A 14,226-nucleotide genomic window follows, 5' to 3' on the forward strand; every position below is an offset into this window, starting at 1 on the left:
GTGTCATCGCTAAGGCTTATTTACCCAGCTTGAATTCAAGACTCAAAACTGCCTTTGCTGATGAAGGCAGAGCGTGCCAGCCGGGCGAGGACCAGCCAGGGGCAGTGTCCTTAACAAGGTTCCACCAGCAGCTGGGTAGACCCATGCAGGCTTGCCACCCGCGTGTTGGCTTTTCAGTGTGTCATGAAGCACCAGCGAGCTCCGAGTCAAAGGCAATCAGACCCGAGTGGCCGACCCTTCCTGGCAACCCGCTCATCCCGAAATGTCTCCCTCTCCTTCTCTATAAATGGGATGTCACCTACCTGCCCGCCTTCCCTTCTAGAGTAAGGGCTCCGTTAAAAGCGTCATGTACAAGGAAAGAGAGAAACGACACTGTGGCTGTTCACAGATTGAGGGGGGAGAAGCGCCTGGAGAGCGGCTGCGCCTCCCAGACCATCCGTCCCAAGACTGCACCAAGGCAGCCAGCCACGGAGGCGGCCTGCTCTGCGCAGCGTCCTGTTCCTGCTGCTGCAAGAGGAAGTGAGGAGCTGCCGGGAGGCTCAGGGGACCCAGGTGACATGAAGGCAGCTTGGTGCAGGGCCTGAGTTACAGCCCTAGTACGAAGCCTGACAAGCCAGCCCAGCCCCTGAGGCAGAGACAGGGAGGGCAGGTGGGCAGGGCGGTCAGGACAGAAGTGGTTCAGAAACGTGGCCTGAAATGCGAGTCTGAAAAGCCGCCACAGAAGGTGCTCAAGACCAAGATGGGAGGGTCTCAGGAGTTAGGAGGGAACCGTCACCCGTGCAGCTGGGGACAGTGGTGCCAGGCAGAGGCCCCGGCACAGACCCTGGGGACCCTTCCCCAGATTCTAACTGGAAGGTGCTCTGTGTCCCCGTGGGAACAGGACTCCCAGATTCGACTCATTTGCAGGTGATCATGCCCCAGGAAGTGCTACAGAAGTCCACTTTTTAGAAGGGACAGGAAACCATCTCACTCTGAGAGTTTAGATTTTAAAGCTTCGGGGAAGGGTGTCACTTTGCTAACCTGAAAGAAGTGAGGGAACTAATCTCAAAAACTTCATTGAAAAAGAAGTCGGGGCTGGGCTATGGCTCAGTGGTAGAGTGCTCGCCTAGCACAGATGAGGCATTGGGTTCGATCCTCAGCACCACATAAAAATAAACAAGGAAAGAGAAGAAACTGACATTGGTTTTTCACAGATTTGAAGGAGGAGAGAAGGTATAAAAAAGTTATTTTAAAAATTTACAATAACCTAAAAAAATAAAATAAAATACTTGGGAATCAACCTAACTAAAGAAGTGAAAGACCTTTTCAACGAAAACTATAGAACGTAAAAGAAAGAAAGAATGGGCTGGGGATGTGGCTCAAGTGGTAGCACGCTCGCCTGGCATGCGTGTGGCCCGGGTTCGATCCTCAGCACCACATACCAACAAAGATGTTGTGTCCGCCGAGAACTAAAAAATAAATATTAAAAATTCTCTCTCTCTCTCTCTCTCTCTCTCTCTCTCTCTCTCTCTCTCCTCTCTCACAAAAAAAAAGAAAGAAAGAAAGAAAGAAGAACTTAGAAGATAGAAAGATCTACCTTTCTCTTGGATAGGCAGAATTAATATTGTCAAAATGACCATACTACCAAAAGCACTATATAGATTTAATGCGATTCCAATCAAAATCTCAATGACATTCCTCAGAAATAGAAAAAGTAGTCATGACATTCATCTAGAAAAATAAGAGACCCAGAATACCTAAAGCAATCCTTAGCAGGAAGAATTAAGCAGGTGGCATCACTATACCAGACCTTAAACTATCCTACAGAGCAATAGTAACAAAAACAGCATGGCATTGGCATCTAAATAGACCTGTAGACTAGTGGTACAGAACAGAGGACACAGAGACTAACCCACATAATTACAGTTATCGTATATTAGACAAAGGCAAAAACACACACTGGAGAAAAGATAGCCTCTTCAACAAATAGTGCTGGGAAAACTAGAAATCAATATGCATCAAAATGAAATTAAACCCCTATCTCTTACGATGCACAAAACTCAAAGAGGATCGAGGACCTAGGAATTAAACCAGAGACACTGTGCCTAATAGAAGAAAAAGTAGGCCATCGTGTCGGATTAGGATTCAATATCCTTAATAAGATTCCTAAAGTACAAGAATTAAAATCAAGAATCTATAAATGGATGGATTCAAACTAAAAAGCTTCTTCTCAGCAAAAGAAACAATCAGTGTGGTGAATAGAGAGCCTACATTTTGGGAGTAAATCTTTACTTCTCATACATCAGATAGAGCACTAATCTCTAGGATATTTAAAGAACTCAAAAAGATAAACACCAAAAAAACCCCACAAATAACCCAATCAATAAATGGGCCAAGGAAGTGAACAGACATTTCTCAGAAGAGGATATACAATCAATCAACAAACGTTATGAAAAAATGCTCATCATCTCTAGCAATTAGAGAAATGCAAATCAAAACTACTCTAAGATGTCATCTCACTCCAGTCAGAATGGCAGCTGTTATGAAGACAAACAACAATAAGTGCTGGCGAGGATGTGGGGAAAGGCACACTCATACACTGCTGGTGGGACTGCAAATTGGTGCAGCCAATATGGAAAGCAGCATGGAGATTCCTTGGAAAACCAGGAAAGGAACCACCATTTGACCCAGCTATCCCACTCTTTGGTGTATACCCAAAAGACTTAAAAACAGCATACTACAGGGACACAGCCACATCAATGTTTATAGCAGCTCAATTCACAATAGCTAAACTGTGGAGCCAACCTAGATGCCCTTCAGATGAATGGATAAAGAAAATGGAATATTATTCAGCATTAAAAGAGAATAAAATCATGGCATTTGCAGGTAAATGGATGGAGTTGGAGAATATAATGCTAAATGAAGTTAGCCAATCCCAAAAAACCAAATGCTGAATGTTTTCTCTGATGTAAGGAGGCTGACTCATAATGGAGTTGGGGGGGACATGGGAGGATCAGACGAACTCTAGAAAGGAAAAAGGGGTGGGAAGAGAAGGGAGGGGAATAGGGCTAGAAAAGATGGTGGAATGAGATGGACTTCATTACCCTTCCATGTATGAATACACGAATGCTGTGAATATACTTTGTGTACAATCCGAGATATGAAAAATTGTGCTCTATATGTATAATATGAACTTCAATGCATTCTGCTGTCATATATGACAAATTAGAATTTTAAAAAAAGAAGACTTAAAAACAGCATACTACAGGGAAAACGCCCAGGTGTGAGTGATGCCCACCTGCCCCCCACCCCACACCCCAGCATAGGTCAGGCTGTGTGTGCACCTGGCTTCATGAACCGAGCAGGACAGTCTCAAGCACTTGAGCTCCATTATCCAGGCTGACTACCCAGGCCTCAGATCTGGCTTCTGTACATGGAAATGGAGCTAAGGGGACCTTTCGTGCCCGTGGCACAGGGCTGTCTGGCAATAAAAATTGACTGCCTGGGAAAGCACTTGACCAACTGTCAAATGCAAATGAAGACTGAGCTTGGGTAAAGAGACAATGTAAGGGGGTAGAGCCACCTTCTGTCTAGTGGATTGCAGGAAAGGGCCACAGTTCTTTCTAGCTCTTCACATCAAGAAGGGGCTTTCGCTCCATTCTTGAATCTGGGAATCCAGGGACTTGCTGCAGCCAGCAGAGAGCAGCAGACTTGACCTGTGTGAGCCTAAGCCCTAGGAGATTATCCACACCCCTGCTCTCACTCTTGGAACCCACTGACAGCCTGGGCTAACCTGCACCACCCCATCATCCAGCCACCCACCAAGAACATCCTAAGTGGGTCCAGGCAAAACCAGCTGCACTGGGCCCGGGTCAGCAGCACATGCAGGTACTCATGCACACGTACACAATCACAAGTGGCCGTTGTAAGCACTGAGTTCTGGTGGCGGTCTGTTACACACAGTGCTGACTGACGTCTCCCACGAGGTGAGTCACCACGCTAGCTACCTGCTCAGGAGGAGCATGGCTGGCTAGCAGACTGACATCCACGTGTCAAAGAGAGGACACAAGGGCTTCAAGTTCACACTCCCACCAAGCTCTGAGGTCTCCCTTCCCTCCCTGAAGGGCCTTGCCTGCTCTTCTCTAAGCCTAATAGCTCAAAGCCTGGCCCCTCGTTCTGCCAGTGGCACCTCGCAGTCCCCTAAGGGCTCATCACCAGCAGAGTTCTGGCTGTAGCCAGAAAGAACCTGAGGGGCAGGGAGAGAACAAATTATTTATTTGAAAGTCAGGGAGGGGCTGGCAGAGCACATGTGCAGCATGCTGGAGGCCCCAGGTTCCATCCCAGCACCCAGACAGACAAAGAGGCCCAGGGACATGGGCCCCAAGGAAGCAAAGTGACCAAGATCAAGTAGCTACACAGAGGCAGGATCTGACAGTGATACAGAGTTCTGGGTTCTTTTTCAGCTTCTTTTAAAAACTTAAAACTTGCCCTGAATTAAATTTCAGCCTCTCATTCTCAATCTTTTCTCTGATCAGCTGCCTTTAGCCCAGGAGGAAGGGCCTTCCTCTCTCTAGTCCCCTGCCAAAGAAAGCCTGGCTTGTCCACGGGTGGAGGGGAAAGGCCAGGGCAACACTGGGCCTCTCCTACTGTGCTCCCCGGGGCCTGCATCACAGTTCAGAAGATGGCAACAGTTACAAATTTGTCACCCCAGAGCCTCAATGAGGCAAAGCCAGGTGCTCCCAGGCCTGGCTGGCCAGCAGTACCCTTCTCAGCCCTCCTCTGCAGCACCAACATACCACCCAGCGGCTTCCTGCTCTGTCAGGCCCCTTCCACCCCCCCCCCCCATACACACACACCCCTCCGCCAGAGCTGAGAAAAAGGTACTGTCCAGAATCTCAGCGCACACCTGTAATCCCAGCGGCTTGGGAGGCTGAGGCAGGAGGATTCAAAGCCAGCCTCAGCAAAAGGGAGACCTAAGCAACTCAGTGTGACCCTGTCTCTAAATAAAATACAAAATAGGACTGGGGTGTGATTCAGTGGTACAGTGCCCCTGAGTTGAATCCCCAGTGCCAAAAAAAAAAAAAAGAATCTTAGGCTGAGCAGAGACTTTACTTCTCCCAATTGAAATGAATAGTTTTCACCTTCCAGAATCCTAAATCACATTTATACTTTTAGCTCAAGAGCCTCTGAAAACACAATAAAGAGAAGAGACGCCCTCCTCAGGACAGGGCTGGCCAAAAAACGGCCCTGGGATTACACACCTTGCCTCTTTGTGGCCGGCAGCTGCTGTGTGACCTGCTGGGGCCTGACGACTCTGCACATCAGCCCTTCCCTGCACTGCCCTGACAGGAAAAGGAGTGCCCAGCCAGACCCCAGCAGGGCAGAGCCAGGGCCGGCAGACCTCCTTTAGGTTTAAGAACATGAAGAGGAGGTTCTTTATGTGACACCAAAACAAAAACACCTTCGGATGCTCCTAGGGCCCTGGGGCCGGAGCAGCACCTGTGAGCACAAACTAGCATGCAGGCAGCTGGAGGGGCAGTTTGAGGAGAGGTGGTGGAGAGGCTGGCTGACCTTTGGTTAGTGCGGCAGGGGTCATATCAGACATGTCCACCCGGAAGAGCAGGTACTGCTGGGCCTGGATGAGGAGGCCTGGGAAGTCTCTCTCCACCGAGGCAAACTGTTCAATCTTGTTTTTCACAGATGCAAGGACCTGTCAAACACATTAATGATGCTAAATGCCCCACAGTGGATCTGCTCTCGGTTATCTATACGTCTTTCAGGTACAGCTCTCATTATGGGAACTATTATGATATTAGGCATTTGCTCATTTTTAACTGCCTGGGTATTCTTGGTAGGGCACCCTCAAAACATCAAACTAAATGAAGCTTTGCAGTTTGTCTGCAATAATCTACACAGCTAGCATAACGGAACAGGGAAGGAAAGCAAATGATTAGGACAGTGGGATTTTTGAATAATGACAAGATTGTGAGAAAAGAAGCCCACAGATCAGCATCCAGAAAATGGGAGGGCACAGACATACCTGATAGAGAGAACGCACGCTCGGCTGGAAGACCATATTGGTGTTGAGCAGGAAGGAGCGCAGGAGTGGCTGCGGGTAGCTGGCTAGCTGCGTGATGATCCCAATAAGCAGCAAATTAACATGCAGAGAGTTCTCCAGCATGTTCTCCAGCTTTGACAAGACCACGCTGATGAATGGGCCTGCGGGAGGAACACAAGGCTTCAGGGCTGGCTGGCACCTGGGGACATGGCCCTTCACAATGGCGGCACCACTGGAACCACAGCCCCAGACCACCATGTACCACCAGGTGCAAATCCAGATGGGTCACCATATCCAGGCCTTTTCCTCCCTTAAGATCCAAACAGAAGACAAACCACAAGCACAAGAAGACAGAAAACTATGTATAGAACTCGTCTTTCTGATTCCATTTTAATATTTTGAAAATTATCAAGGGCCTTGAAACAAAATCAGATGAAAAATTTCATTGTCAAAAATTGAAATAAGCTTTCCCACACTGCTTCTGTATTCTCGCGCTGCCAGTGCTCAAAACGTGACATTCATCCTTTCAGGTGGCTGTGCGTGAACCGCAGGGTGTCACGCAAACATCAGAGCCCAGTTAAAGCTCTGGAAACAAGAAGCTTTTGCGGGGGGCTGGGGGCGTGGCTGGGTGTAGACTGCTTGGCTAGATGCACGAGGCCCCACTCTGCAAGACAAGGCAACAGGAACCCTCAGTTGTCGAGAACAGCAAATGCACGTGAAATAATGCCCACACACAACAGTACTGAACAGGCCTGGGGTGCCCTGAACCCGCGCCCTGAGAAATTCTGCTTCGTCAACTGTCCCAACGTCAAACAACAGGAGAAAGAGGAGTGAACAAAGGCCCGGGGCTGTGACAGGAGTAGCCCTGGCAACACAGAAGCCACTCCCAACTCTCAGATGAAGAAGAGAAGGCACTCGATCCTGAGAGAGGGTCTGGTGGGTCACAGATCTTATAAAAGAAAATCCACACGACTACAAAAGCAGCTCATTAAAAAAAAAAAAAAAGTGGCAAAAAAAGAGCTCCTTTTTCTTTGGGTCACTAAAAAATTAATATGCTTTATGTCTGAGTTCACTGAAGGCCCAGGGAAAACAAGGAATAAATAAATAAGCCTGGCATTAATAAAAATTACGTAAGCATGTTTTAAATTTTTACCATAAAAATGTTCCATTAAGCAAAATCAATGAGACTTTTGTATTTCCCCCAGTGGAGCTATTGATGATGCCACAAAGCCGTGGCATATTTACAGCCAAAGCACACGCCCCTTGATAAATAAACGCGCCTTATGAAGACTTCACCACCATTAATGCAAATTTAACAAAAACACTCTTCATCACAAGATGCTTCACTTGGAAGCCCTGGTAGGGTATGAGAGCAAAACCCTTGGCAAGGGAACAAGGTCAGCCCTAAGAGACGGGAATACCGGGCCAGGCACCGAGGCACACCTCTGTAATCCCAGCGACTCAGGAGGCTGAGCCAGGAGTCTTGCAGGTCTGGGGCCAGCCTGGGCAACTTATGGAGATTTTCATGTCTTGAAATAAAAAGTAAAAGGGCTGGGGATGTAACTTGGTGATAGAGCAAGGATTAATCTTCAGCACAGAAGGGAAGGGGGAAGGGAGGGGAGGGGGAGGGGGGAGAGGGGAGAGACTCTACAGGGGAATGACGGGTGACTCCATACTCCTGTCTGGAGAAATGTCCACAGTCTCTCAAGAGAGTCTCAAAAGCCAGGGGAGGTACCTTCCTCGCGCGTGTCCTGCCAAGCAGCCTCTCTTCTCCATCCCTGGGACGGGGGCAGACTCCTCAGCCACTTTCTGTGGCAGAGGGAGTAGATGGGCCAGGGGGTGGAAGAGCCCCTGGAGAAGCCTACACATCACAACCGGGTGGTCTTCCCAGCGCAGGAGCCCCCTGGCACCCAGTGTGAAGGCTACCAGTGACCTTCCCATCAAGAACCACAGAAACGTCAGCAGGGGCTTCTCCGAAGGCATGCCAGCCCAATTTTGGCTTTGCGGGTGGATCTCCAGGGGGAAGCTGCTGCCCTCAACCCCCAACTCTGGACCATGTCTCCCTGCCCCTCTCGCCTACCCCCCTGCAGTCTCTGGCTCAGAATCTCTCTCTGTCCAGGTGGTGCAAAAACGAGTCAATGAGAACCTACTTAGGTGGGAAGAGTCTTCTGTAAACACGTCCCCACTGTGATCTCCTGACTGGTCCCAGACTGCCCATGTCCTCATCCAGCCACCATACAGACATGAAAACTGCTGACCGCCAGTGGCCAGGGGAGACCATCTAGACCATCACTACTACAAGTTGGGGAGACACAGCTTGAACCCCACAAACGGGGAGAGTAAGTCTGTAACAGTATCTCATCTGAGTGGCAGATTTGGGCAAGGCCAGAGGACAGCCACACAACCCACCACCGACCCTGAGGTCCACTCATGGACAGCAGAGGCAATGCAGTGCCTGAGGGACGGCAAAGCACAGACCCCACGGACCCTGTCAAACCCTACTTTATTCTTAGTTTCTAGCACTTTTTTTTTTAACTGCTTAGCAAAAAAGCAGTTGCCCGGGGAAACTGGTCGTCAGCTGAGATCAGCAGACAGAGCCACGTCCTGGAAAGCCACAGGTGTGCGTGGGGAGGGAGCGGCTGCTGCTTTCCCTGTTCTCCTAGGAGAACAGGTAAACTCCACCTGCCCAAGTCTGGCTCCTGAACATCCCACAAAGGCTCCACAAAGGCTCCGGTGTTAAAGGCCTGGTCCCCAGACTGTGACACTACTGGGAGGTGGCTCCCATGTTAAAGGCCTGGTCCCCAGACTGTGACATTACTGGGAGGTGGAGCCATTAGGAGTGTCACCTTAGAGGGAGAAAGTCAGGTCACTGGAAATTGCCCTTGAAGGGGAAATGGGGACCTTGGCCCTCCTCCCAGTCACCATGAGGCAAGCAGTTTCCTCCCCAGTGAGCTCCCTGCCATAATGTGCTGCCTTCCCAAAAGCCCAAAAAGCAATGGGGCCAAGCAACTATGGACTGAAACCTCTAAAACTGTGAGCCAAAATAAACCTTTCCTTCTTATAAGTTGATTGTCTCAGGTATTTTATCACAGTAACAGTTAACAAACCACCATAAAATATTTAATTTGTCAGAATGACTAAGACAATTTCCATTGCCTATCCCTGTCATTCAGTTCTCTTCCCTCAAGTGTCCTCATCCCATGCCTCCATCGATCCTGCTCCTTCTGCATTTCCCAAATCAAAGAACAGAGCTGCCATTAGCTCTATTCTCAGCTCTGCAAATTCTAGCTTGGAAACATCTGAACATAGACACACACACACACACACACACACACACACACACACAGAACACACTGTGCCAGCTCTGCCTTAGGTCAGAGTTTCATCATTTCTTGTCTGAATTCTAGCAACAAATTTTCTATTTTAATAGAGATTAAAATGATCTTTAAAGTGATCATTACATACTATATATAATGGTATAAGGGTATTAAAAAAAAAAGGCCACCTTCATGGAGGAAACCCCTGTCCCTGTACCCTGTTAACAGATTTTAGTATATCCTTCCAGAAATGTTTTATGTATATAATAAAATAATAACAGCTGAATTATTGAAAACATTTATTAGGTACCCCCTGTGTGCCAGCCAGTGTTCCCAGGCACTTAATACAACCATCCTAGGAAGCATATTTATTATTTATTCCATTTAAAGATAACGCAGAATGCTGAGTGCACTCAGTTAGTAAACAATGGAACCAGAGTTTTAACCCATCTGCAGCCAGCGCTCTTCACCAGCACGCTCTCGCCTCCCAGGTGGACAGTGTGTCCCCCCCCCCCTTCCAGCATGTTTTTCAAACCAGTGGCAGCACTCTGTGCGCTGTCAGGAGCTTGCTTTCCCATTAAGGACACGTCCTGGGGACCACGGGACCAGCACGCACACAGCTGTCTCATTCTTCTCAGGGCCACCAACTATTTGATGGCTAAGGGAGTCAATAAGCCAATCCCCTGCTGGTGGGCATCAGGGTTGCTTCAGGCTTTTTCGATTGTAAACAATGCTGCGGTGAACATCCACGTAGACACCTCTTGGTGCCCAAGTGTGGCTACAGCCTTGGAAATGTTCCTAGAAACAGTTGCCAGGTCACAGCAGTGGTGACTCCTGAACTCTGACACAAGGACACAGTCTTTCACTGCTCTTCCTGGCACAAATCTGTCCCCACCCTACTGCTCTCTCCACAGGCCTGCCAGGCTGGCTTGATCCTCACGGCCCTTCCTGGCTTCAACACTTCGAGGGCTTCTCGGTGCAGGGCACCAGTTCTCCTCTTCAGCTTGGCGCAAAGACCCCCAGGCTTCCTCTCCCACTTCCCTGCCCCTCGGACCCCTGCTGTCACACAGGCTCCTCTGCATCCCTCATTTCGTCATCTGTTTCACCTGGGCTTCCCTCACTCTGCAGCCCCTCCTGGGGAAGCCCTCCCACTGCCCCTCAGAGGACAACCAAGTGCATCCTCACTAGGAGAGCACAGGCCTTCCCCGGCTCTCCTCTCAAAGACTGGATTTTTTCCGTTTTGTGTCCATAGCTCCTAAGTATATAGAACCTGCCAAATATTATGGTATCAATAGAAGACTGCTGAATACATGAACAAATAAAATTAGATAAATGGAATGCTGTAGTTTTGTTGGGAAGTGAATTCATTTCAGTGGAAACTGGGACTCCCTGGAGAGAGGGGAGTTAACCCTAATGCTACAGAACACATTTGGAAGTTTGAAAACAAAGCTCTCATATGGAGAGAAGGGGGAGTGTTTTCTGAAGCTGTGTCCAAAGGAGAAAAAGGCACAGTTTTAGTTATATTGACCTAGATGTGAAAAACACCATGTTTTCTCAGTTCTCAGGTGCATCATATGTAAAGTGCTGACAAATTTAACAAGTGTTGTATTAGCTTTCTCTCCTAAGCTGGGCTTTGCTTAAGCATCTCCCAGGGATGATGCTCTGGGAGCTGGGGAAGGCTGGCATTCTAAAGAACAGCATTTAGAACCAAGGAGGAACCTGATGTCCCACGAAAAGGCCACAGGACTAGGCTGGGATTTCTTGGTGGGCGAGAGTGGATGGGACAGGCCTCCAGTGAGACTGGGAGGCGGAAGCTTAACTTCTGTCCTTTCCCTCAAGCTGAGATCTCTGGCTCCCTTCCTTCCTCTTATCAACTGGGAAACCTGAGATGATCTAATCCTTTTTACTAATGATTGACTGATTGAATTTTAATTAAAACTTGTTCACACTGAAACGTTATCTCAGCTAGAACCTCCAGCCTTATAATTGAGGAATTAGAAGCTTTCTCCTTGTTTAAATAAACCTTCAGGCATCAGTAAACAGATGAATAAACATTGGGGGAGGAGACAAGAAGAGCCCCTTAAAATTGCATTAAGCCTACTTGGCTGGACCAGAGGGCAATCTGCTGCTGTCATCCATCTCAGGGGACCCTGGAGTAGGTGAAGCACAGCCCCCCGCCCCCCGCCTCCTCACTGCCTGGGAAGGAAAAGCATCAGCTGAGACTTCAGGCCCAGTAATAATGCCCCCCCCCCCGCCCCAGGAATGCAGCCAGTCTACACAGGGCCAAAGGGAGGGCCCAGGGATGCCAGGTCTCAGGGGAATCCAAGGCCACAGGGCTGATAAGAGGCTACAGCCAGGACCCACCCACAGGCCTGACTCCAAGGCCACTGCTGTGACAGTATCTTCTTCCAGCACCACTCCCTGCTACCAAACAACATTTGGGGTCCCACTCCAGCCTCCCCTGAGTATAATGGCCCCTTCTCAACTGTAGAAATTCCCTTGGCACCACCATTTACAAGTTCAGATTTTATTGCCTAATAATTAGTGACATTTTCCATCCTAATTCCTCACCCCATGCACTCATCTGCTTCCCATCCTGTCCCTTTTGCCTGACACGTGACATCTGCCAGTTGCTGGCAGCGTATCACCCAGCAGATGAGCAACGGGTGCCTATGGGTCTGCTCTCCATCTTAGGGTGAAGACCTGCAGTAATCTGAATGTACTCCCAAAGGTACAACCCACTTCCTATGACCTCTGATGTGTGTGCACAGCTTCTGTCACTCAGAAATATTCTGGCACCTTCTGCATGCTGGGGACAGAGCAGAACAAACACTCCAGTGGGCGAGGGTAGGTTTTGAAAAGACACCTATAAACAGGTGCCAAGGAGAACTATATATTAGACTAAAGGAACTGGCTTACTGAATACTAAGGCTGGATTCCCCTGTGGCTTAGTCAGTCCTATTACTTTATCACAGACTCATCAGAGGAAGTAAAATTTAACCCCTAACCTGCTAAATGAACAAGACAATCATTCTAAGAATGACAAAATAAAACTAGGCGCTCCCCTCTGCTCTTTACAACAATATTTTCACTCCTCTGTTAGGCAGATGGATAACGCTGCTCACCTTCACCTACCTCACTTTCCTGTTCCAAAATGCACAAGGATTCTCAAAAGCTGAAACCACAAAGCAATTTAAGATGGTCACCTGTGAACGGGGTGCTCTGAGTCCTCACGGCTTGGGGCCTGGCACAGGCGGTCTCCTCTCTCAACCCAAATGGGGAGCGCACAGGCTGGGAAGGAGCTTCGGCCATGAAAGAGTCGAAGTCCTCCTCGTCCTCCTCGAGGTCCTTCTCCGGCTCTTCCTCCTCCTCCCCCTTTTCTCCTTGGCCCTCCTCTCCCCTTCCTTCATGCCCCTTTGTGAGAAGCAAGGGGTCGGGCGCGGCTCCATCAGGCTGGTCCATCAGGCTCTCGGGGCCCGAGTCCAGCTCCCTGATGATCTGGTCATAGTGGGCCATGAAATCCTCGCTCCCGGGGCTGACCTCGGCCGGGTCGGGGCTGTGCTGGGCCTCGGGGGCCGGGGCTGCTGACCCCGAGTCCGACTCCGGGGCGACTTCAGGCTGGGTCTCTTGCTCTGGCTCCTGGGACGCATCTGGCAGGGGGTCAGCCCTGTCCCTCGGCTCTTCCTCCTCCGCATCGGGCTGGGGGCCGGGCAGGGGGCCGTTGTTCACGGGGAGCGGCTGCGCCTCGGGCTGGGCCTGGGCTGGGGGCCCCGCGGGCTGCTGCTGCGACCCCGCGGCGTCCTCGGCGTCCTTCTGGGCACAGAGCCGGTACACCATCACGTCGTCCTGGAAGTCCGACTCCTCGATGTAGGGGCCTCTGAAGAGCTGGATGGCGTTCCGCTTCATCTCCTGGATGTGTTTCGGGGGGTCGACGGGGGCTGGGGCGCCGGAAGTCTCCGCCTCGTCGTAAGGCCCCGGGGAGCCCACGTCAGCCCCCGAGGAGATGCCCGTGTCGTAGCTGTCGTCCCACTCCAGCTCCGTCTGGCCCCTGTCCTTGGCTGCGGCCGGCTGGGGTCCCCCTGCCCCGAGGTGGGCGGCCGGGCAGGCGCTCTCCTCGGCCACGCTCTGCAGGAAGGTGTCGGGGTCCGGGGAGTCCCCGTCGTAGAGCGCCGACCAGACGCGGCAGTCCCGCATGCAGCGCAGGATGTTGGAGTGGGCCTCCCACAGGTACTGCAGGTAGCTGACGTCCAGGGCTTTGCCGTACTCCACGATGCAGGCCGTGGGCGCAGGGGCGGGCAGGGGATGCTCCCCGGGCCCTGCAAGAGAGCAGAGGGCCGTCAGGACCAGAGCCGGGCCAGGGTGGCAGGAGGGGTGGGCCCACTCAGGCCAAGCCGGTCACCAGCCACTCTAGGTCTAGAAATCTCTGACCAAATGGTTTTGGATTAAAAAAAAAAAAGTCTAGATTTGAAGAAAGACAGACAATGACAGAGAATCTACTCTCTGAGAAGACAGAAATGGCCAGTCGGGTACTGGCGGTAGCCATCCAAAAACTTATTTGACACCAGTCATTAGAGAAGTAAGAAGGCTAATCAGGGCCGCCTCTAGGTTGAGAGGATTACCTGATGCACCTAATGGTACCTCCTATAGACTGGGTAATAACTGGTGAGTACCTCCTGCAGACTGGGTAATAACTGGTGAGTTTTCTACTTTGACTCTAAAAGTGAAAGGAATAACCCATAGATTAAAGGTAACCCAAAAATTTGGGAACTGGGTTTTCTGTAGAGAAACCCTGGATTTTAACTCATTCTACCTTCCTGGGGACTTTGGGGATATGGAAATATACCGTATGGTCTCTTTAAGTCAAGTCACGCT

The 14,226-nt window shown here is 50.0% G+C and overlaps 1 protein-coding gene across 2 annotated transcripts in view; it reads right to left on the bottom strand.

The window, feature by feature from the left end:
- Positions 1-14,226, bottom strand: part of FHIP1A (FHF complex subunit HOOK interacting protein 1A) — a 230,493-nt gene that overhangs the window by 2,519 nt on the left and 213,748 nt on the right. For both annotated transcript variants that reach the window (XM_081304753.1, XM_081304754.1), the window contains exons 10-12: positions 12,561-13,670; positions 6,020-6,198; positions 5,551-5,689 (exon numbers count right to left, since the gene is read on the bottom strand). In XM_081304753.1, the coding sequence (XP_081160879.1) occupies positions 5,551-5,689; positions 6,020-6,198; positions 12,561-13,670 (1,428 nt within the window). The remainder of the gene's footprint in view (positions 1-5,550; positions 5,690-6,019; positions 6,199-12,560; positions 13,671-14,226) is intronic.

This window comes from Spermophilus citellus (assembly GCF_964194105.1).
Source record: "Spermophilus citellus genome assembly, chromosome: 8".
NCBI lineage: Eukaryota > Metazoa > Chordata > Mammalia > Rodentia > Sciuridae > Spermophilus > Spermophilus citellus.